General features: G+C 48.4%; 2 protein-coding genes across 2 annotated transcripts in view; one reads left to right on the forward strand and one right to left on the reverse strand.

Moving 5' to 3' along the window:
• KIAA0319L (KIAA0319 like) overlaps window positions 1–15,847 on the reverse strand; it is a 30,038-nt gene extending 14,191 nt beyond the window's left edge. Inside the window, exons 1-7 of the mRNA XM_066335358.1 lie at window positions 15,530–15,847; window positions 14,366–14,532; window positions 9,856–10,508; window positions 4,666–4,948; window positions 2,517–2,618; window positions 1,568–1,665; window positions 332–419 (exon numbers count right to left, since the gene is read on the reverse strand). Of these exons, the coding sequence (XP_066191455.1) occupies window positions 332–419; window positions 1,568–1,665; window positions 2,517–2,618; window positions 4,666–4,948; window positions 9,856–10,508; window positions 14,366–14,507 (1,366 nt within the window). The 5' untranslated portion in view covers window positions 14,508–14,532; window positions 15,530–15,847. The remainder of the gene's footprint in view (window positions 1–331; window positions 420–1,567; window positions 1,666–2,516; window positions 2,619–4,665; window positions 4,949–9,855; window positions 10,509–14,365; window positions 14,533–15,529) is intronic.
• A 132-nt stretch (window positions 15,848–15,979) lies between these two features.
• NCDN (neurochondrin) lies at window positions 15,980–19,653 on the forward strand. The gene is made up of 6 exons (XM_066335104.1): window positions 15,980–16,144; window positions 16,520–17,506; window positions 17,642–17,868; window positions 18,040–18,264; window positions 18,469–18,611; window positions 18,917–19,653. Exons 1-6 carry the CDS (start codon window positions 16,043–16,045, stop codon window positions 19,381–19,383), a joined length of 2,151 nt encoding a protein of 716 aa, XP_066191201.1. The 5' UTR covers window positions 15,980–16,042; the 3' UTR covers window positions 19,384–19,653.
• Window positions 19,654–24,599: the final 4,946 nt, after the last annotated feature.

The following is a 24,599-nucleotide window of genomic DNA, read 5'->3' on the forward strand; positions in this document are numbered from 1 at the left end:
TCAGATTGCAGCTGTTTTTATGGAAGCAATGGCCTTTCAGGGTGAGGTGTTTGCTGAGCACTTCCCTATCAGGATTACAGCTCCTTTATAAAGTGGTTGGCTTGACACAGTACAGCAACAATAGCTGTGTATTAGCAATAGCTTCTCATCTCAGGAAGTTATTTAATACATATATATATATATGTGTGTGTGTGTGTGTGTGTGTATATATACACACATGCACCACAATGAATTATCACCACACTAAACCAAATAATCTAACCCCATGGTACAGCTGCCTTGGCTGGTCAGAGAAGGGTGAAGTCAAGAAAAATCCAATCCCACCACTCACTTGGCTTCACTGTTACATTGACATATCCCTCTCCATGTGCATTCTCTCCATCCACAACGACTTTGAACTCGTACAGACCAACAGTAAGCTGGAAACAAACACAAAGGATGATTTACCTACAGGTTGGTGGCACCTTGTCAGGACCTATTGGAAGGTCAAGTTCCTGTGCCAAAGCACAGGAGCACCCAAGAAATCGTGCTTCAGCCTCTGCACACACAGCAGAGGATGGTTTCCTGGCCAAAACTGTATTAAACATATTTTAGTTTACAATGGCAATGCAGAAACCAAAGACTCATATTTCTCTCTGCCACAGGATTGTCAGTCAAGCTTTATTTTACAGCAACAAAAGGCAAACAGAAGAAAGATAACAGAGATTAGTTCAGGCTTTCTGGGCACAGGAATTTGTACTAGCAGATTGCATTTGAGGTGAGAAAGGCTACATGTAAGAAGAAAATCTCTCCTTGTGTGTTTTTATAAATGCAAGTGTTCCCTGTCTTCCTTCCAGGTGACATGAGCCAGGCAGTCACCTCTTCACCATTCACTGTTGAGGCAAAATGAGATGGTGAAGGACTAGGTGCTTGGATAACAATCTTGATACCCAAAAGGCTGCAGCCCTGACAGAGACCTGCATACTCCTTTCAAAAGGTTTGGCTCTGCATGAGATTGTTACTAAAGCCTATAGATTTTTTTCTGAGTGCAGTAGAATCCAGGCTGCTCAAATGAATGTCTCAAGTACAGAACTGTATATTCACAGTACTTAGAGTCATTTCCTTGTTAAGAATCCCCAAGTGCAGGAACTGGCAACCCTTTCCCTGTTAGAGCTTGTCTAAGAGCAGCAGCCAGGGACGTGCCACGAGGTATTGCAGGACTCTCATTCATGGAAGCAGCAAATCCCTCTTCCAGTGGGCAGTACAAGGCCCAGACCTAACTGGTCTACTGTTCCAGGAATATTCCCACCCCTTGTTACTGCTAAATTGTGCCATTTGTGTGCCTTGTCACACTGCTTGTAGGCAGCTTGTACCTCCGGAATTCAATTTCTTCTTTCCCTCGTGCCAGATCAATCTCCTTTTTCTAAGAGCCTCAGAAGAGGGCTTGCAGTCAAATGTTGGCTACTTGCCCATCATGCAATTTCCTATTTATTCTGAAATCCCATACAAGTCTTTCCTGACTGCTGGGGTCCCCATCTCCTCCACTTGGCATTTAACACAACAGGATAGAAAGCAGCCAAAGCTTTACCTTAGACAACTTCAGGGTCTGGAAGTGCTTCCCTTCCATTTCTCCACTGTAGTCTTTTGGATGAGTAATCAACTCCCACTCATAGGAATATGTGGTTCCTTAAGAAAAAAGAAAAGGTCCAGATGTTTGTTTTCAAAGCATGTCTTTCTGCCATGCTAAAGAACTGCAAAGGTATTAAACATTTACAAGGCACATTCTGCTGCACTGTGGAGAAATGAGACAGCTTGGGCTGCGGCTTTTTGGGAATATACCCAGGAAAAGAGACAATCTGTGCTTCTAAACTCATTTACCCTGGAATCAAAACCCATCTTCCAGCCTCCAAGGCAATAAAGAGCTTTGGAACAATCACAGCTCCAGGATAATAAGAGAGAAAAGCCTTATCACATCCTCAGATCCTGCAGACATAGGAATGCCAATTTTTTAACAGGAATGAATCAATCCTTCTGGTCACACAACACAGAATACACCTGCCTCTACAGTTCCCACTGCCACAGTGGACAGAGTTAAGATAAGAACTTTAAAAATACTTGCCAACAATTTGCATGATGAAATGAGGAGTGTACAGAATGTGTTCCTCAGCAGGCAAATACCCAATTCAGATTTCGATCACTTGCTAATACAGCTCAGTTCCTATCAGCAAATATCAAGAATAGATGCTAAAAATCTAATTCTTCCTCACACACCACCTTGAGAATGTGCCATCTCTTCTCCCATCTCTCTTCCCACAATCTCCCAAATCCACTGGCTTTGTAGCACTTCCCATTTTTTTGTGTCTCACTATTTTCTCTAAGAGGCAGCACAAGGTAATAGCTGAGTGTGAAAAATTTCCACAGGAAAGTGCTCTCTGACAAAAGACATTTTCAAGACTGCCCTTTTTACATGCCATACCTAATGACTGTTTGCCTTTTCACACCCCAAGCCCAGAGCAGAATTCCCAGGGAAGCCTTACCAGGTGGTGGTTCAGGAAACACAAACGCATTCAGCTGAACTTCATTCCTTGGCAGGGTCACTTCCACACTGTCTCCAGCAGAAACCACCAGCTCCTTCATAGCTAAAAGGGACAAACACAGAATTGGAAGAGGAACAGGATTAAAAAAATAATTGTACATAAATCCACCTCGGTTTCAGTTTCTGGAATAAACCTCAGCTACAAATGACGATGTATTTTGTTAACATCCTGTTCCTCAACAAATCTCCCATTTCAGGTTTTTCCTCTCCTCATCAGTGCAAAAGCACTAATGGGGGTTTATAATTTTTAGACAAGCCCAGAATTACTCAGTCACCGCTTCCTTTGCAGACTCTGTGCTGAAATGTGGCCCTTGGGTCCTGCACGGGGGAGTCTCTTCACCCAGGTCCAGCAGGATGGGTTTGGCTTGACAGCTTTTTGGCAGAGAACTCAGCTGCAGGCTCATGGCACAGCAAGACAAACACTGCTACTTCCAAACTGCAATTCCAGAGCTTCACAAATATATAAAGAATCCACAGAAATTCTTTTTTGAAAAACTGCTTGAGGGCTAAGAGAATTTTTTAAACCTGCATGGCTGCAACACTGGGTATGGAAGCTCAAGATACAAACCTGGTCCTTTCATTTATATTTTCTTTTCCACCCCTGCTCAAGAGTTTTCTTGACATTGCTTTTCAAATAAACTGACAGGTTGCTTTTAAAGACTACAGGGTAACCTTGAAAACTATGGCCAGGGACATATTTTTTCTGCTTTTTATTAGCATTAGGATAGCCAGAAAGCTGAACACATTTCTTAAAAACACCTCTTGGCCTCCTCAGCTCCCTCTTCCCTTCCCATTTATTTTATATTTGTCTTTTTATTATTGGACCTGGGAATTATGCATAGAAAATATGCTTTCTTTAGTTTGACCCTGTCAAAGACAATGTTTCAGAGGTATGCATAAAAAATCCAAGTTTAAAAAATGAGGAAAAAGGACCTTAAACATTCAGCTATTTTCCCACCTTTATTATCTATTATTTATCTATCTTCCAATTTTAATAGGTAGTGGAATTAACCACCTTTTTTTTCCCCCTCTCAAATACTCCATCAATCTTTCACCTGTAAAGAGTTCCAAGGCAAAAAGCAACCAGATCTCATTGGGAAATAATAAAAGAACCCCGAGACAACAGACAAAAAACCTTGGAAAACTTCGTAGCTTGGAAAAACTGCTCTTTACATCATCTTTGCATTGGTTAGCAAAACCAGGAGGCCCTGGCTATATTAGTCTTCCTAGACAATCCAGTGAAGATGTTTAAAGCATATTTTCCAGTTCTAGGCGGGGTAAACCCTTTAAAAAAACCCAAAACAAACCATTAACTTGTCAGCACAAGCAGCCAATGAGCTTCCTGCCAAAAACATCTTTGGATGCAGTGCTTCCCTTACACTTTCCATTTGTTCCCTTGTAAGGGAAAGGAACCCTACATTCAAAAGAAATTCAGCTGTGAATGCTTCAGCACACTGGATTAACTGAATTCTGAGCCACCACACGAGCAGTACACGCCATTCCCTGTGCGTAGCCACCCCTACAGGGAGAGCTGACAGCCTGGCTGAGGGAACAGAGCTGCCAAAGGGCATTTTGGCCTTTATGCATTTTCAACAGGCTGTTTTAGGAAATACCAGTGTGAAGAGAAACACCATCATGCTGCAAAGCAAAGCACGGGCTAACAGCCAAGTACACTGTTCTCCACGCCTGAACGGTGCAGTGACACCTCAGGGACAGAAAATAATCAGTTACACCCTTTTTTGAGCACACATTAAGATTTCTGCTTGATTTGATGGATAGCAGCGTGCCAAGGCTACTGGAAAAATGCTTCCCAGGACTCTGCCCTGCATCACATCTCAGCCTTCACTTTGGGAATTAAGATATCCCCATTAGTTCCCAGCTGTCCTCACGTGTAATGGTCACATGCAGATTTATGATGCCCAAGTCCCACTCCAGACCTCAGGAGTTACTGGGATCCGATAGCACACGTGCAGACACAGATGCCTCAGTATTTTCTCCCAAGTACCATAATTATCTCCTAGTTTTCCACACTGCCATGGCTTGTAAAAGCCTGAGCAGGTGACATTTGCTGGAGTCCTGCAAGTCCTCACCTGGTGTGGTGGCAGCAGTGCTTGGGGCTGCAGCAGTGCTGCTCTGGGCTGTAGGAACACTGCCATTTGTGGGGACTCCACTGGGAACAGAAGTTGCTGCCTGTGCCTTTGCTGTGCTTTTCACTGGCATGGGGCTGGCTGTAGGAAACACCTCAGAGGGAGGATGGGCATCATCAGGCTGCCCAGGCTTCTCAGTCTTCCCTGGAGCTGTCAAGTCCAGTACCACAGGGCTAGAGAATGTAGGCAGCACTGATGATTCTGGTCTAGATGTTCCTGCGTGGATCTGTAAAGGAAAAAGTTGAACACTGAATGTCAGTTTTAAGTTGCCCTTCTCCTCCTCCACAATTAGGGAGGCTGAAAAAATCCCTGGTCTGTTTTTACAGTTTCCTCTTCTCTCTTCTGAAGTGTTTCTCCACGTTCTTCCTCCACAGCAGACAGGCCATTGTCTACCCCAGCTAAACACCAGATATAGCTACAGCATTTAAGTACCAAGGCTGTTGATGTGGCAAATACAAGAGAAGATCCCGGTTCAAAACTCCAGTGAGTGCAGCTAAAAGAACAGAAAGGTGGGATAAGACAGACTCTAAAGACAGGGATCACAAACTGGGGTTCATTTACTTTGCTGTGATTTCCTTTCCCTGAAGCCATGCAGTTGGCCAACACGAAGCAGGGGGATTGCAGTGGCATTTTTATGTAACATCTGAATTGTTGCAGCATGAGGAAATTTATTTTGGAACCACTCTTCAAAGCAAGGTGAGCTGACACACACAGCTCCCTGCGTGCCTGCCCCTGGAGATGCTGCTGGGCAGGGAGAGGAGCTGAAGGGCACAAAGTTTGCCCTCATCACACAGGATGAGCCACTTGATTGAAAATAATCAGAGTGGCAGGCACAATTTCCTTTCTTTCATCAGAAAATTCCTTTTACCTAGCCCCATTCCAGTTCCTAGCCTGCCAGGCCATACTCATGACAATTTACCCTCCACTGTGAAGTCCATGTGTGTAGCACTTTTTTTTTAGCTAACTCTATTTTGAGAACATCTGTTAAATATTTTAAATGGAGCAATTTACCATCTTTGACTCAGAAAGTGCTTTGGAGCTGAATTTCCCACCACTACTCCCCATTAGAGGAGTGATTAAAAGCTCACATTGTAGGAAATATACCCAAGCTTTTAGACCATGCTGTTGGCATTCAGTCCAGGAAACAGGAACAGGGAAAACACTCCAGACCCTGGTGGGCAACATCCTTGTCAGTAAATGGGCTGGGCTTTAGAAAACACTAAATGTTGGTTGTAAAAATAAAGCTGTGCTGCCCACACTGAACAACCAGGCAAGCCAGGAGCAGCAGTGAAGGCACTGAGGGCTTCTCTGCAAGGTTTATATTTCAGCCTTGGGCAAATATCTCAGCTCACTTTGCTCACAGAATATAAAACAATTGTTTGGTTAACATCTGAGCTTTATGGACCAACGAATCAGACACTATTTGTTAGTGTTACAGACATAAGCTGTCTTCCTTTATTTGGTTACTTACTGATGGGCTTACTTAAACAAAAGTAGGGATTCTTTGGAATCCATGCAGGAAAAATCTGGCATGCTGCTCTTCCTCAGTGGCCTCAGGACAGCTGGATGTCCCAAGCTGTATTATCTTCCCCACTGACAACTGCAAAGGGCACTGACTCCCCTTCCTCAAGATAAAGTTTGAAATGCTGGCAGGAGAAAGAGGGGAACAGCCAGGAAGGAACTCAAGTGAGACAGACTCTTTAGGAAAGGCACAGCAGCAGAATGTTTCCACGACTCCCTACCACTACATGAAACCACTTTTTGCTTCTCACGAATCAACCCAGAAGGGTCACAAGAACAAGAGTCACAAACAACACTCAGGAGATCCACATTCCCCTGCTGGCCACAGCAGAGTTCCCACTTTGCTTGGCAGTATTCTCAGTGAGTTGAATGCTTTCTTGACTCACTTTTAATTCCCAAAAAACCCTCACTTTACAGTTAAGAGAGATCCTTTTCCTTCCAAAAGTCTTTAGGATGAATTGACAGCCAAATGTCTGTAGAGAGCTCGAATTAGATAAGCTTTGCCTGGGGCAACATAACAGCCAAAATGCCTCTAATGCTTGCAAGCTAAGACATTTCTTATCTTTGCTCCATAACTCTGAATTCTTTAAAGCAAAGAACAGATTATTTCATTCTTGGGGATAAATGACAAGGAGACTATAAGTTTGCCAGCTGTCCTATCTTATTAGCTTAGAAAATAGAGAGAAGTGACACATTGGCCTGAGTCAACACAGGAGCCTCAGACAATTTTGATTCCAACCCCTAAATGCCTTTGGCCTGAGACAAATAACCCAGTGTCCTTGTCTGAGAGTCCCATGTCTGTTAGAGGAACTAGAGCAGCCCTGTTCATCAGAATCCACATTGAGCCCAAGTTACTTGAGAGAAAAATACCTCTGTTCTGGAATTTTCTTTTCTTTTTTTAATTTAAATACGCCTTGTCTGAATTTAAAAAATGGGCTCTTTTCAGCTTAGATGGTGTCCTTGCTGTCTGCAGTAAGTGCCCCATCTGGGAAGACTCTTAAAACACTAAAACCTAGGTAATGTCACAAACCATTACAGACTTAGTGCTGGTGGTAAAGAGAGACATTTCCTTCTTCCTTGTGGATGAAAAGCACCCAGCAGTTGCAGGAAGTGTGACAGCAAGAGCCAAACAGTGGGTTTGATGTGAGGGCAGGAATGTGTTCTCTGGCTGTGTTGCAATGCTCCTGCTCCTTTCCCAGTCTGCCTGCAGAGCTGCTGCAGTACTGCAGCAGCCCTGCTCATCAGCAGTGCTGCACTTAAATGCTTCTCCTGACTGGCTATTAAATGTGTTGCTGTATTTTAAAATTGACATGAAATTCTACAACGAGACAGAAAAAAGCCTGGTGCCTGGAAAATGTCACTCACTTTAATGAAAAAGTACCAGTCTCCCTTAGTTAAGGGCTGATGAGCAGGATGCACTGGGGTTAATCCTGGTTCCATAGCGTGGATACAGTAAAACCAGAAATTAATGTTCACTGCACATCAGCAAATGCCATTGCAGATGGCCATGGAGCCATCAGAACTGCAAGAGGAAAATGAAAACCCACAGAGGCAATGTTTTCCCAAAACTGTCATTTTCCTTCTCTCTGAGCCTGCAAGAGCAAAGGAAAACATTTCCCTTCCACACATTCAATGCTCAGCAGCGGCAGAAGAGAAAAAGCACTTTGATTTCAAATGTCCTTTCCTGTTTCAGGTGTTTGATGCTCTCAGGTACAAACAGCCAGTACAAACCAGTACCATGCCCATCTTCCAACCCTTCCTAAAGAACAGCATTAAACGCTCAGCCATGTGCTCCATGGATGTAGCCCAGGACAAATTCTACTGATTTCAGCATGGGTATAACTTCATTTTGGTCCATAACCAACCCAGTTTGGAATACCTTCCTCCTGGAAAGTCTGGCCATGTCCCAAGAACACAGCCTCCAATGTTGTATCCTTGGCTCACATTAAACTGCTCTTGGATTTGAAGTGCAAGGACAGCTGCAGAGCTGGCTTTGCATTTTGCAAAGGTAAAGTTGGATGGTTCAATAAGCCCAGAATTAGCCCAGGTGGATATTTTAATTCTTCCTTCTCCTCAAAAACTCCACCCTAAACCTCAAAAATGCAAATGCCAGGAATTTCATCATGCCACTATATTTTAGTAGAAAGTTTTTATTTTTATGAACTTGCATTTTGTTAAAAGACATGGACCTTCTTATTAGCAAAAATCATCAAGGAGAGTAAGAACCTTCCCCTAGCACACACCCAACAGTGCACATTAATGACAATGGGAGCACTTCCTAAAGATGGGAAATCCTGCATGTTCAGCAACATTCAGAAGCTGATTAATCAGTGTAATTTAATATTTGCAGCCAGTTTACCAGACACATTGGACAGTAACAGCAGGATAACCTGGAAAGCAAAACTGCAAACAGAACAAGGAGGGAGATGTAAAAGCTGTTTCCCAAGAGCAAGGGAAGACATTTAAGAGTGGCTGCAAAGACATCTCAAATGTGCGACAGCTGAGAGAATGGGGTCACCGTGCTCAGCTCAACTGCTAGGAGGAGGAAAGAACAGGGAGTGTGGAAATGCTGCAGCATTGCAGGGGAGACAAAAAGCTGAGCTTGAGTCAGTCCCAAATGCTGGGGGGGTTCTGGAAAATCAAACATTTGTCAAGGTTTAGTGCCTGGTCTCACACGTGTCACCCTGGCTGCCCGGGAGCTCTCCACAGCGTCCCTTGGCTCCTTGCCACATCCTGCTCCAGGGTGGTGGCTCAGGCAGTCACAGCTCTACCTACAACCAGGATTTGAAAAATTCAGTCATTTCCAGAACCAGAGGCAGCAGATTTGTACGATGCCAAATCCCTGAAACACGGCAAAAGCTATTTCAGGAACGGTTTAACAAAGTAGAATTATATTTCACCATCAGGAGTGCACAAGCATTTTTGAGATAAGGCTCAAAAATTATTTGCAGATGTAAAAATACAAACAGCACTTAACAATTCAAATGTGCCAAATTCTGTGTAACATCAAGATGTACTGCCTTAACACTGTATGTATTTGGAGTAGAGACTAAACTGATTTCATTCAATGCCAAGGTAAGCTTTGGTGGATTTGAGAAACAGGAGCACTCTTCAAAAAAGAGAACATTTGGCATTAAGATGCCAACTCAAGCAAGCAGATTGACATCGAAGTACACTGTGAGTTGTATGCATGACTCTATAAAATAATGTTTTTAACTGCCTCGATTCAGCATTTAAATGAAAACAGCTTATTTTATTGTGTGGATCTCAACAGGTACTTTTACAGGTAACAGTTTTCAGCTCCCAGAAAACTCCCACTGACTGTCACCTTGCCTTCACATCTGGCAAGCACAATGTGTGATTTCACAGAGGATAAGCATTATCAGAGACTCCATCCTGCCTCACCTTCCCACCTCAGTTTATCCCAGCTAAGGAAGGGGAGGGGGGAAAACCTACCCCAAAACCCAAACAAAAACCCCAAACTGCTGGCCATGCCTTGTTGACAGGAGGTTGAAAACTGGTAAAAAAACTGGCTGAAATCTACCCAAAGCCAGAGTGAGGAGGGGGACAGCTGTCCCAGACAGCCCCACTGCAGCCCCAGCAACCACTTACCTGGGGAGAGTCACTGTCAGCATCCTGTGACCTGTTCACATTATTGCTCTTAGGAGGGAGTAGGCTTCTGGGGTAGTGTTCTCTTGGATTCTGTCCATTTTTCAGCAAGTCTTGCTTTTGATTTTTTTTCTCAGGAGCAGCTCTGTCTGCCACTAAGTGCCTCAGGACCTGATCCTTCAAGAGCTCTGCTTCACTTTGGCTGCTTCTGGAGTTCTCTGCCAGATCCCTTCTCAGGAGTTGCACCCTGTCACCTGCCAACTTCCACTTCTGCAATGATCTCCGCAGTCTTTTCTTCCTCTGGACAGGGATGTCCCAGTCCAACCACTTGTGACTCCAAGTCTTCATATCACCTTCCATATGGAAGTTTAACAAGTGCTCTGTGCTTTTTGATTTCTTCAAAAACACCAAAACAGAATCTGAAAAGCCAGTCTTGTTGGCCTGACACGTGCCAGGCACGGTGCAGTTCACCTGGATGCATATATTTTTCAAGAACCAAAAGGCATCACAGGTGGGACGCTGGCAGCAAGTGGTCTGACAGGAGCTCAGAGTATGGAACCCTTCCAGAAGCTGCAAATGGTGACCTGCCCACGATGTCAAACGGCTGCCAAGCAGGATCTTCCCCAGCTCACATTTAGATCCGTTCCAGTTTGCATCTGGGAAAGAGGAGGGAAGACAAACAGACAATTTTCAGTCCTTTAAAGCAGTGGATAATAGATTTCATCACTATTGTCAAGCTGAATTTGGGGCACAGGAATAAGGCAGGAGAGCGGAAATAGGAAAGTAAATCTGATTTCCCAGAATCTCTACCTGGCCTCACTATCCAGTACTTCCACAAGATTTTAAGGAACAATCTGTTCCTCCTACCTAAGCCACCACCACCCTTTCCAACAGGAATGGAGAAGCAGAAGTAAAGACAGAAATGTTCCTGTTTCAGAGGAGCCCATAATGCCCACACTGAGCAGCTAGACCAAGGTCACACAGCAAGTTCAGAACCAGAAACTGAACCCCAAAATCCCAAGTGCAGTTCTTTAACCAGTTATGGCTTTGCCTCTCTGCCCATAGTCTGCCTAAAAGGAAAACACTGCAAACAGTGGCATTGGCTTGGTGCACAGTACAGAGGCATTTTTAACTCTTCCATGCTGATATTTGACATCCGTTGCTTATTCTGACTGAATTTTCTCCACTTGGGAAGCTGTTATCAGCTTCTAGAAAAGGGTTCTCCAAGACAAAGCCTTGCCACCCACCCTGCCATAGTGTTTTTCATTAAAAACCCTCAAACACTTGACATAATTTCTGTTAAGAGTCAAGTCACTTCAGGTCTCAGCTCCGCAGTAAAGCAGCAACTGCTTTGCATACGGATTCTTTTTTTCTTAGCATGAAAATTTTGAGTGCTTGCAGGGATCAATGGATTAAAGGCTTCCAAAATTCAGAGCTCTGCAGATTAAGGACTCCCTAAAAATAGCCTAATGACCTATGGGACTGTTACACTGTGCTGTGTTCAGCATCCAAGCGATAATAGGTCATTGGAAGATTACTTTACAAACAGTGTTGCTGGACTGGGAGTTGTGCAGCTGGAGAATATGCTCCAGATCTGGCTCCCTCCCTGTCAAGAATGGAGTTCTCAAACAAAACACAAATGGGAAAGTTTTTTCTCCATTAAAATAAAGTCCTGATTTAAGTTAAAACATCCTGATCGAGAATGAACTTAAGTTTAGTGACCAAGTCATGGGGGACAAAGCTCCCTGTGAGTGTCTGAACGCACCACTGTGCAGAAGGGGGAGAAGCTCCTCACTTGAGCAATGAAATGTGTAAAAGAAACTCTGCAAATGTTCAACAAGAAGAGAAGTTGACATGAGCACCTTTAAAAACCCTCATCACACCTCATCAACACACAGCACTTCCTTGGAGAGAGAGCAAACAGGGAACCTGTGTGCCCAGGACAGCAGCCAACCTCATCACACCTGGAACACTGGAACAGCCAGCCCCTGGCACCACTGTCACAGTCACAGGCAGGGACAAGTTCCTGGCACCAACCTGATGGGGATGGAATTAAAACAGAATATGGAACATGTGTACCCACCAAAGCCACGTGTGTGCATACACACTCTCTCCAGACTTGGAGAAACAGTAACAAATCGAAGAATTACACCATTCCTGTGAATTTCAACAGGAACTCATCCACTCAGATTTTACGTTTTGCCTGTAAAATTGCCTTTCTTTTAAAGGTGAATCACTGCCCCTAAAATATCCTGTGCATGAGGGAAATGTGCCGCTTCCCACATTCCTAAAATCCTTCCTCCTCCTCCACCACTGTTCATCCATCTCTCCTCATATGTCAGGCCTGGCTCACACATACCACTCAAATTAAGGATGATATGGAAGCAGAGAAATTCAGCAGCAGTTTCTAGTACCAGGCTTAGAACTGGGGCACACACAGAATGGGGCACATTTAAGAGAAAAATGCTCCCAGGGAAGATATCCCTGGTGACAAATCACTACGTAACACAGGTATTCTATTTATTCATCTCAAATGCAAAGCCTGGATCCCCAGAAACATCTCCTCACCATGTCAGAGCCATGACTTAGCTTGGATGACACAACACTATCACGCTGAGAGCACTCTGCTTCTCTTTTAACACACTGCTAAAACAAGATTTGAATAATATTTCAGCTACATTTCATTTCCAGAACTCTGCTAATGGCCACTGGGACATGTTTATTTGAAATTAGCCAGTATGTTCTTCTGAATTGCTGTACATGGACAGCTCAAAATTCAGGTAACTCTTAGGCACGACAGAAATGAACAGGTAACTCCCAGTACCCCAGCCCAGCATTCCAGATGTGAATTTCCCACAGAGACATACTGATTTTCACTTTTCATTTTCAAGTTCCATGGCCTCTGGTGGGCATCAAACATTCAGACAACTCTGTGTGCCCTGGGAGAAAAGAGTCTACACTTGCATTTCATCTGTAGAAAGCAGGAACATTGCTGAGGATGAGTTCCCTCCTAAGCTCAGCACCACACAAGTCACAAGACAGCTGCACAGTGGGTGTGCTTAGTCACTTTTCCATATTGTTTTTGTCACATCAGTGGAGAAAACGGCTCTTCCCAGGAATTCAGGAGTTCCTGTCCCAGGGATGCAGCTCACAGCTTTGCTGAGCAGCAGGGGCATGGAACACACAGCCACAGCTTCTATTAATAACTTCAGGTCTGCAGACTTGCCCAGGCAGTCAATCCTGCCTTGATACCAGATTAATGATTAAACACTTAACTCTGTGGACTTTTTAAGCCTGCCACAAGTCAGTCAGTTATGTCAACACAATCCCCCTTGCGTAACTCCACATGACCACGCTCATTTCTAGGCAGCCATAACTCCTCCTCAGCTTCACAAACTCCGCCGCCTGAGCGACACAAACAAGCCCAAAATAACCAAAACCCTGCAATGGAAAAAATGTCCACACCAGGGCAGCTATGTCCATATAACTGTATTTATTTCTGCCCACGCAAAAATCATAATTTGATGGACTCTTCACTCATTTTACCGTTGGACTTGATGATTTCAGACCTGCACTGTTCCAACTCTAATGATTCTATGAGTTGGCTTTAACTCTTCAAAACAAAGCAGCCCTTAAACACACCAACACTGTCTAGAACACCCTCAGGAGTCTCATAGGAGCTCTAACTCTAAACTTCCAAGAAATTACTAAAGCCAGGAAATGCATGCAGGAAGCCCAGCTGACAAGGAAACACCGTTCAAACACACAACCCTTTGCTAGGACCAGGAATACAAACATGTCTTTCCAGGGTCTAGATTAGCTGATTAAGATCACACAGCTCATTAGCTTAATGAAATCTGCCACTGAGAACTGTCCAGGAAGGTCCAGTAACACAATAGATGCTGCAGCTGTCTGGAGAACACGTCCACATAACTGGGAAACAAAGAAAACCAACCCCTTCCCAAACCAAACATCACACAATCCATTAGAGGGAAACTTCCATCCAAGCCACTAACTCGGTTATTTACTTGAGCAGGAGGTTGGCTGCCCCAGTTTGAACAGGAAATAACAAAAACAAACACAACCATTGCCTGTAGGCAAATAAAGACTTCTGACACACTGTTCTTGGGAAGAACATTCAACATCTTAGGGCTAAAAAACATTCCTGCCTTTCCAGGTTGCTTACCTTAAATTGAATTATTTTCCAGTTTATCACTTGTTCCTTTTGTCAAAAATTAAGGTCAGGAAAAGCTCTCTCTGAGATACAAGCTGCACTTTTGAGAACTCATTTAGTAATTGCTAAGGGTGGTGTTTTGTTTGGTTTAAAAAAAACAATGGCTTTGGTTTGTTAGTTCTAAAAAAATCAATTACAAAGGAAACCAATAAAAAAAACAACCCTACAATGTCTACCAGCAAATAATTTCGCTTTTCTCTCTGAGTATTTTAAACAAGTAAGAGGGATAAAGACCATAAAAAGCCATACACACAGTCCCAGAGAGAACAGAAGAGTCACCTGCAGAGGAGCACAAGGCACACAGGCAAGTGCACAGGTAAAACAGCTGCAGAATTCCCAGCTCCCTCACAGCTTTTCCCAGGCAGTATCGTGACAGGAACCAGGAGCTGATGCTGGGCTTGGCTTCCAACCTCTTCTCCATGGCCTTTGTGGGCAGCAGCAGGGTTCTAGAAACACACAGGGTATGAAACAGAAAACATCCTGTGGCAATTGAAATGTTCCTGCACAGATCCAGCGAGAGTGCAAAGCGAACAGAGCACTTGTGAAGGAAAAGGAATGTCTTATCACTTGTGATTAGCCCAGCTGTTGTTGCTAAGGAATTATCAATGTCTGATACCAAAATGAAATTTGTAGTGGCCCAGCTCCCAGTGCTGAGTGCAGGAGGCATTTCCCTTGTGGTTTTCTCCTCCAGACCCCGTTTTTCATCTGATATCACAGTAGCTGGCCACTGGATCCCAAACAGGCATTTGGAAAATTTCAGTTTCAAATACGCCTGAGGACTGGACACCGAGGCAGAAGCAGGAGGATGACACAAGCACTGACAACCCCTGCACATCTGCATCCGTGCTGCCTGGTGCCAGCCAGAGAAAGGGAAACGAGAGCACAGCAACGCCGGGAAACTGGGAGCTAACGCCCTGGTTTGCGTCTTATTTTGCTCCACAGGGCAGGGATCACCAAACTACTCTGCCTTTCCAATGCCAAAGGCTATTGAATAGTCTTAGATGCTAATTAAATGTAAATTATCTCTAGGTGATGCGGTAGGACAACATTAATTATTTCACAGGTAATAAATAGCATCTATTTTAAGGGTGCAATGAAAGCGTCATTAGGCACTAAACGGCATTAAATCTGCCAGTTCGGAAGAATCCAAAGGGAATGCTGCTACGGCCAGACCCACCAGCGCTCCTCAAGCACTCAGAGCTTGTTACACCTCGAAGAATTACACTCAACCGTCCGCAGCAGAGCGGGAACAGACACGGGAGGAAAACTTCACGGGGGAAGATATAAACCCGCGCCCGCTCAGCCAACAGGTCCTTGAGGAAACTTTCCGCCGCCCCGGATCCCCGGTCCCCGCACCGGCCCGGCCGGAGCCCCCGGCACGGAGCCGCCGGGGCCGGGCCCCGCGGGAGGCGGCAGCGCCCCGTGCCGCCGGCGGGTACGTACCAAGGGCGCATGGCGAGGCTCGGCGGCTCCTCAGCGGCTCCTCGGCGAGCTCAGGCTGGCACCGGGCGCCGGGCACGGCCGGGGCTCCAGCGCGGCGGGCCCGGGGGCACCGCGGCCTCCTGCCCCGCGGCCATGGCGGTGCCCGCGCACGCTCACCCGGAAGCTGAACCGCCGCCTCCCGGCACCAAGGCTGGGTCTGGCCGTGCGAGCAGTGCCAGGGCTGCGGAGCCGCGGGTGCCCGCCGCTCGCTCCCCCGCCGGTCCCGGTCGCACCGGGCGGGGCGGGCGCGGAGGCCGCGCAGCCACAGGTGATTTGCCCACAGTTCCGCGCGGAGGCGGTGGCTTCGGGCACCGCCCAACAAGGCGGCACGCGATTGGCCGGCGGCGCGGAGGCGGCGCGCGGATTGGCTGGAGGGGCAGGAGGCGCGCGCCCGCAGGCGGGGCACCGTGAGGGAAGGGGCTGAGGGAAGGCGGCTCGTGTTTCCCTCTAGTCCTGCTGCCCTGCTTCCCGGCCATGGCCTCGGACTCCGGGGACGGGCACGCCACGCTGAAGCGGTGCCTCGGTGTGCTCAGAGACGCGAGGAACGACAGCGAGCAGTTCGCAGCGCTGCTTCTGGTAAGAAACCGCGGAATCGCTTTAGGGGCGGGTAAAGAGGGGGCCAGACACCCTGGTGGATACGGGAGTGCCTGAGGAACGCGGGGAAGTGGGGATTGGGAGCTCGGAGGGAGCTGCTTCAGAGCTTTGGGATTCCCTTCAGCAAAGTAAGGGAGCCTGGCCTTGACCCTGGGTGTGCGAAGGTCAGTCAGTGCTGCCACACTTCTGGAACACCGTGGTAAACCTCTGGATTAGCACTTGGGCCAAGTGCCAGCTTAGTGGGTACTTCCCTGCACTAATTAAAGATGTTTTGACTTCTCATTTGCAACAGTTCCATCCTGCACGTGTACCAAATCCTTTTGCTATGCTCTCGCTCACTCCTGTTTTGCCTTGTAGGTGACCAAAGCAGTCAGAGCGGGAGAGGTGGACGCCAAGACCCGTCGCCAGATCTTTGACGCGATCGGCTTCACATTCCCGACCCGCCTGCTGCTCTCCCGGCAGCCCCCAGCCGGCTGCCCCCCGCACACCTTCCGTGCCCTCGGCCTCACCCTGCTGGCATGTTTCTGCACCGACCCAGAGCTAGCTGGGCATTCCCAGATCCTGAACAAAATCCCGACCTTCAATGACGTCCTGCTTTCCCCCTGTGACCCGGAGAGCACATCCATGGTCGATGATGTGTACCAGTGCCTCAGCGCTGTCCTGGCCACAGCCAGGGGTCCCAGGGAGTTGGTGACCAAAGGGACAGTGTCTGCCCTGTGCCAGGCTTACCTGAATGGTGGTCATGGCTCTGACCGTGCCCTCACGCTGCTTGTGGGGCTGTTGGCCATAGCAGAGGCCAAGTGCTGGCAGAGAGATGCTCCACAGCTCCTGGCTGTGCTCAGCAAGCTCTCCAGTGACTTCCTCAAGGCTGAAGACATGACCAAATTTGAGCTTTGTGAGGTTCTGCCTCATTTCATCCCCCTGTCACCTCCTCTCACAGACAACTCCCAGGGCTCCGAGTGCCTCAGCAGACTTTACAAAGGGCTGGCTGATGTTTTGGGCAGCAAACTCAGCCAGTCACAGCGAGACCCCGCTCTGAAGCTCGCAGCCAGCCTCGTGCAGGCCTGTGGGGCTGAGTGGATCCCAGCAGGGAGTGCTGGCAGCAAGTTCCTGGCCCTGCTGGTGAACTTGGCTTGTGTGGAGGTCCGCCTGACCCTGGAGGAGCCAGATCCCCTGGAGGTGGAGGGGAAGAAAGAAGTGGTGACAGCCTGCTATGTCCTTATGGAGATGGGGATCCAGGAGTGCCTGAGGGAAGAGAGCCCTCTGCTAGAAAATGTGCAGAAAATGCAGCTCATGAGGATTATGGAGGAGGCATTTGGAGCTGTAATATTCTACCTGAGGCAGGTAATGCAGGGCTTTTAACAAAGAGCAGGTTGTGGGAGTGTGGACAAACTCTGCCTCTTACCCCACTGTGGTTTCCAGACCTGTGACAGTTGATGTACAGTGACAATGATGTGTCACTTTGCTTTCTTCATGCAGGTTAAACAGGAGGAGCTCCAAGATCCTTTCATATTTGCCTCTGTTCGAGTCCTTGGAGCTTGGATGGCAGAAGAGACATCCTCCCTCAAGCAGGAAATCTGTGAGCTCTTGCCTTTCCTTGTTGATTATGCCAGGAAGCTTTTCAAGGAGGGCAGCCCAGCAGTGAGGCCTCCCCAGGCAGAGCTGGTCAGCACCGAGGGCTCTGCCTTACCCCAGGATGCTCTGAGGTGAGCATTTTAAGCACACATTTGTTGCATTTTAGTGCAAACCTGCTCAAATATTTTCTATTTTTACACTCCCTGCAGTGCCAGTTCCATGGGGCTTTTTCCCCTGAGATGGATGTAAATGCAGGGCTTTTACCATTCTACCTCATGCTCCCAGTTTATTTCCTCTTCCAGATTTCTGCTACCTGGCTTTTGCCATTTGACAGCAGAGGACAGGCCCCGGGACATCCTCATCTCTGCAGGGGCACCAGCACTGCTGTGTGAGTACTTCCTGCAGCAGTGGGAGGTTCTGGCCTCCGAGTCCACGGCCCCAGCACCCCTGACAAGCACTGAAATGAGTCTCCAGACCATGTGTGGGGTCTTCCTTAACCTGGTTGTGACTGCTCCAGACCTGGTCAGGTAACAGAATGTGGGAGCTGGCTCTGAGTGGGAAGAAAGGGTCCATTGAGCTTGAGGTTCTGTTAACACACTATGCTGAAAAGGGATGTTCCTTCTTCAACCCAAATTTCATTACATTTTTGGTGCTGTGTTTAACCTTGACATTCTCAGGTGCTTCTGGCTCTCCTCAGGAAATGTGTCAAAAAGGGTTTATTTTCTCTCTAGGCGTGACAAAACCTTTTCCTCCTTGTTGGATGTATTGCTGAAGTCTCTTCCACTTCTGCTGCCCCAGAAGCATCACCTGGTTCTGGCAGCAAACGTTGCCACTCTGGGACTGATGATGGCCAGGATCCTTTCAGGGTCAGCAGGTAAAGGAAGTTCCCATTGGCAAAGCACACATTGTGTTACAGAGATACACATTGTGGACAGAGACCAGGAGGTGGGAATTTCGGCTGGAGAAAGCAAATAGAAGGGAAGCTGATCCAGTTTGTCATGGGAAAAGTGATAAACTAAAAATGTTCAGGAACAAGGAGTACATGAAGCATTCAGCAGGCTGATGTGCTGGGGTGAAGAGATTTCTAGGACAGAAAGATATTGGGGCTTCACACAGCCTCACCACATCTTTGAGTGAGCAAGCTCTGCATTGTGACATTTAATTCCCTTTTTCTTCCAGCCCTTCAGGGAACACAGTCTGCCAAGGAATTTTTTGGAGCTGCCATTCGCTTCCTCTCGCAGGCCCACACGGCCCAGGCAGACCCCAGCAGCGATGGCCTGGCCCTGGCCGTGTCTCCTGCCTACCTGAGTGCCTGGGATGACATCTGTGAGCTCTGGTTCCTGGGAATGCAGGCCCTGGCTGGCTGCATCCCTCTTTTCCCGTCCCTGCCACACGCTGCTCTCCAGGCACGCTGGCTGCAGGGGCTGTCACAGTTGCTGTCCCGTGTCACTCCAGCCTCTGTGGATTTGGAGCTCGTCACTGCTTTCCAGGCCGTGCTGGTGGAGCTGGCCAGAGCCAGTGAGCAGTGCAGGGATGTGATCCTGTCCCACCAGGCCACGGAATGGGCCAATCTGTATGGAATGGCAGCTCTGGAACAGTGTCTGGCCGAGCAGGGAGGAGCCAGCAGCACTGTAGGTGGGAAATGAAGCCAGACACCTGCACAAGGTTTGTTCAACACTTCTGCCGTGCTCTTCGCTGCCAGATGGGCACAAAAAACCCCAATTTAAATGACCAAACTTTACAAAACTGGAGTGATGCAGCAGCATCCAGCATGATCAGCACTGTCCACATCGGTGTGCAGAACTGCTGCTGCCTCAGAACATTTCACAATGCCCTTGCTCGATGTGTTGTGAGGATTTCTCTGTAAAAACAGCCTGTTTTGTTATTAAAGACATTTTGTCAGTTTGTTTTTCAAACTCCTCGTTGCTGGGATTTTTTTCTGCCCAGGGCCCTCACAGGATGCTTGCTTCTCTCACTAATATGGTCACGGTTTTGTCACAGTAGAACCCTGAAAAAGGCAGGAATGGGAAAAGCTTTATTATTTACTGATAGCATTGGGAATAACTCCTTGTGACTTGAAGATGCCATGCTGCCAGATGATCCCTCAGTTCATAGCCACCACTGGATCATCATCCCAAGATCACATCTAGAAAACCTTCCTAGCACCACTTGCTTTGCCTGTTTTGTCCCATAAAACACCTGCACAAAGTACATCCACGGGATTTTCTATTTGCTGCCTCTCACCATGGGATGTACAGAGAGAGTTTTTCACTCTTGCAAGGCAGAGCATTCAGTCTTCCTTTGCTCTGTTTATGGTGTGAAAGCCAAAATGAGTGAATTCCCCGTTGCTGCTTCCCTGCAGACCAAAGAACATCTTCCTTTACAGAAGAGAAAGGCCACACGTACCATGGAGTGAATGTCTTGTAGCACCGGCTGGACAGTTTGGCCTCCCAGTTCTCCGGTACCGCGTTATCCCAAGGATATTTCCCAGAAGGAGCAGCTGCACAGGGTGGCTGCTGACGCTGAGGCTCATCCGAGCGGCGCTCCCTGCTCCCGTATTTCCACCAGGTGTCAGCCGAGGAGTTCTCTGGGAGCTGCTGCCTCGCCGGGACCGGCTCTGCTGCCAGCCCAAGGCGTTGATCAGAACTCATTGGAGGGGGCTGTGGGATCGTCTGATCAAGGGAAAATCAAGCACGGAGCTGCCTCCAAAGGAGGGCTGGCTCTGGGTGTATTCCTGCTTTACACTGGTTTTGGCTCACTGCTTTATTAGAGTGAATGCCTTGCACAGCTGGAGAGGAGGCTGTTGCTCAGGGAAAGTATCTTTAGATCTTTTTCAGCTCAGCCCTGAGCAGCCAGTGCAAGTTGGAACAAAGGCAGGTGCTCCCAGCAGAGCGGTGCGAGCCAAACAGGCAAATGAGCCTCCTGGCCTCGGAAAAGAGCAGAACTTTGTGGAGCTGGGCTGGGAGAAGCTTTTCAGCCTGCCAGGAACACATCCCTGCACCACAGGGAAACACCAGCAGGAAAAGTAAGAAATACAATGCAGGGTCAGAAAAAACACCCAAACCCTCAAAGCCTTTACCTTCAAGTGTTCCCCGTCCTGTACACTCTCTTGCCCTGGTCAGGGGTGTGGACTTCCCATTTATGACAGCCACTAATTAGTGCTAATGAGAGATATGACCTGCATCACCAGGAGGATGTTCTGCTCTCCCCAGTGTGGAGCTGGGCTTGCTGTGGGCAGCTGATCTAGTTTGGTTCATTCCCGTGGGCAGTGGTTGGAGCTCCCACAACACCTGACCAGAGATCAGCCTGGGCCCACAGTTCCAACACTAGCACAGTCCTAGCCCAGAGGCCTTGGGCTGCTGGTCTTTAATTTCTTGAGAGGCTCCCTGGGAGCAAACCAAGAGCCTAGGAAATCCTCCAGTTTTATCCTTCCCCATCCTAGGGAGTAGGGTTTGGCCAACAGCAGGTGCCTGGAGAGAGGCATCTGCACCTCATTATCACACTGTGGTTTAAAGTCCCCTCAGGAGTGAGCAGGACCATCCATGCCCTGCCAGAGCTGGACCCTCCCTGTGACCCTGGTGTCTTGTCATGTACTTGTTTCTTTGCATGAAACAAAAACACGCTCCTTGTGAGCCCCTCACAGCTCCTGAGCTGGTGACACCCACCTTTCACTGTGACATTACCAGGCTAAATGCCAGTGGAGATGGCAGAGCTCCTCGAGGAATATCACTGCTGTCCTGTCCTGGGGCACTTTCCAAACATCGTCAGACAGAGCACCCCCCAAAAGACTGTTTTGTCTCCCCGAGACTGAGCACTAACAACAGGAGGGGAGGGCACTGGAGCTGCTGGAAGCCTCCTGCCACGTGGGCATCTGCATTGGCTCCGTGTGTGCCAGCCCACAGGCCCCAGCACGCCCGGCTGGCTCAGCCCACGCGAGGGAGACGGTGCCCCAGCAGCCTGGCCAAGACTTCAAAGGCTGCAGGGTGTCCTCAGCCATCCTGAGCTTTGCAAGCCCAACCACAGGTTCTGCCCCTGGCGGTTGACATCCACAGGCACCGATGATCTGCTGCCAGAGAGGTGGATGTGGCATCATCTAAAGTCACCTCTCTGCCAGTGTTTGAGATCCCAGCATGGACTGGGATTGCAGCCAGCAACACCCAAAGCAAACTGTGCTTCATCTCCCAAGTGCTTTTCCAGCACCAGGACAAGATCTCCAGGAGCAAGATAATTGTTCACTGTTCTCTAACAAGATGGGCAAGGCCCCAGAGGAGCAGATCCACATTCTGTTTCTCTTTGACAACTTAAATGTCATAATGCCATTGCAAACCTGACCGTGGTATAGGTTATCTTACAGCGTTTATTCATCTCACCTCAAAAGCACTGGCAATAAAATTAAATATTTCATAAGGTTGTTACTTGGCTGCTGTGCTGCCAGAACAGCACCCTCCCTCCTGCAGTGAGATGTAGCAGGGGTAGTGACAGTGGAGGAGTGCCACATTCCCTGCCTACCTCTCAGCAGGGTCCTTGCAGCCTGTATTTCCCTAAAATGTTGATGGGAGCTGAGCTTCTGGAGAAGAACTGGTTCATCTTTGACTGAGGAAGAGCTCTGCTCACATATTTGAGTCTCAGTGCTCTCACCGCCCTGTTTCACCAGTACATTTATTGCTGACCCCCAGGAGCAGAAGTTGCTGCCTCAAGCCCCTCACATGCTCTTGGCAGTGCTGGGGATCTCCTGGGAGCTCTGAGGCCTTTGTTACAAAACCAGTTTTTCAGAGATTGCTGGCTTGGGTCCACGTGCAAGAAGTGGTCCGTGGGGTGGAGACCTCTCCCAGACTCACAGCAAATGCTCCCTTGTAGCTGGGGGGTGAAGAGGCAGCTCTGGTGTTGAGGTCCTCAGCAGGACCATGTCACTGTTAGGAAACACAAAGGATACTTGGCAGAGCAAAACACAAGCACAGCTGGACTTGTGGTCCTTAGACAGGGATGCTAAAGAACAGGTAGTGGGGAGCTGTGTTTGAGCCTCCTGTGCTCAGGTGACCCCAACAATTATCCTGGCCAGGCTGAACCAGTTACAAAACCAGGCTGCTGGGAGAGTGTGGTGGCAGCCCCCTGTGTGACAGTCCTGGGCCCTACCTGGGACCTCGGGACAGCAAGTAAAAGTGAGTAATTGTTCATCATCAGCACTGGTGGTTTAATGAGTGCCTCCTGTCCATGAGAGGCCCAGGGGATTGGTTTGCCCTCCTCATCAGATAGGTGCTGTACACAGGGTCTGGGGCAGTGAAGGACTCAGGTGGGTCTTGGACATCTTGCAAGGACAATTCTGCTTCTTGTAAGGCTCTGAGGGGGCTGCTGGGCAGGACTCTGGGAAGGTGCTGATTGTGCTCCAAGAGAAGGTGCAGGGCAGGGTAACTCCTGGGGGTTTCCCAAAGCTCAGAGTCTATTGCAAGGTCCCTTTTCTCTTTTCTGAGCATTGTTATGCTGTTCTGGGGAGGGTGACACTCCCCCAGTCCTACAGCCCCACAGCTCCAGGCTGCCCTGGCCCACTGCCCCAGCCCAACGTGTTCCCGTGACCCCAGTCTGCCCAGTGTGTTCCATGAGAGGCAGCGGGACAGCTCTGCCTTTTGTTTTTCCTTCCCTTTGTCTGTCAGTGTTGCAGGTTTCCTCTGCTCTGTCTCATTTTGGGGTGGAAACACAGCTTCCCTCCAAGCTGCTGCAAAGGACCATCCTCCTGCTCTCCTGCAGTCCTGTGCAGGCCGACTCACAACCCTTCCCGCCTGGATTTTGCACAGTTTCACCTCTTTCAGATGAATAAAGACTCGACATTATACGGACTAGACGAGCGAGGGACATTAAGAATGAACTGGAACATAACTGCAAAATACAGCATGTCCAATCCAATTTTTCCTACCAAATGAAATGGATCTGGTGGAAAATAAATACAGAACTTCCAGGAGCAGCGTCCTTGAAGAGCATTTGAGGGGGATGAAGAGATTTGAATGGATCAACCGTCTATACCTCTGCATATCCCTCCTCCCACCCTTAAATGCCATCTTTAACAGAAATAAATTAGAATAAACGATCAGCCCTTGCCTCCTAAAGACAGGTGGCAGGGTAATATTAAAAGAAATGAATAAAAATTCATTTAATGAGCATTGTTAATTAAACCTGGAAATCAAAGAGGTCTGAGTTGTGGGAATTCAGAGGAAAAAATGAAAATGAAGGGAGCTGTAGCTCGGGGCTGGAAGAGTGGAATTAAATTAACTGCACTGTGAGGTTGTGTTTGTTGATGTCGATCACACAGCACGGCGTGTAACAGCTGGGGGTGAAGGGTTTGTGCTGTGCTCCACGTAAAAAACGCGCTGCTGATGGAACCTCCCGGCCAGCGACGGGCGGCCGGCACCCTGCGGGTGGCACGGTGAGACCGCGGGGACCCGCGGTGACACGCCACCCCACCGCCCGGCCACAGCGCCCGTGGGCCGCGGGGAGCTGTGACCGTGGTGTCCGGGTGCCGCGAGTGTGTGTCGGGGGCGAGTGTGTGCGTGTGCCCGTGCGGACGGACATCGCCGCTCCGCCGTGGGTCCTGATGGCCGTGATATCGGGGCGAGGGGCGGGATGTCATTGGTGTCACTCAGTGTCGCTGGCCGGGCCTTCCGCTCTGCCCGGCTCACCCCGCTGCTGTCCGGGGCCCGGTGTCGCGCTCAGGGACCCGGTGTTGTGGACCCGCCTCGTCCTGCCCCGGAGGGTGGGCTCAGACAGAGGGTGAGGGAGGGATGGAGAGGCGGAGAGAGGGATGGAGAGGCGGGGGGAAGGATGGAGGCGGGCGGAGAGGCAGGCGTGCTGCCCGTCGGTGCTCCCCGTTTTC

This window comes from Sylvia atricapilla, chromosome 24 (assembly GCF_009819655.1).
Source record: "Sylvia atricapilla isolate bSylAtr1 chromosome 24, bSylAtr1.pri, whole genome shotgun sequence".
In the NCBI taxonomy this organism is placed as follows: domain Eukaryota; kingdom Metazoa; phylum Chordata; class Aves; order Passeriformes; family Sylviidae; genus Sylvia; species Sylvia atricapilla.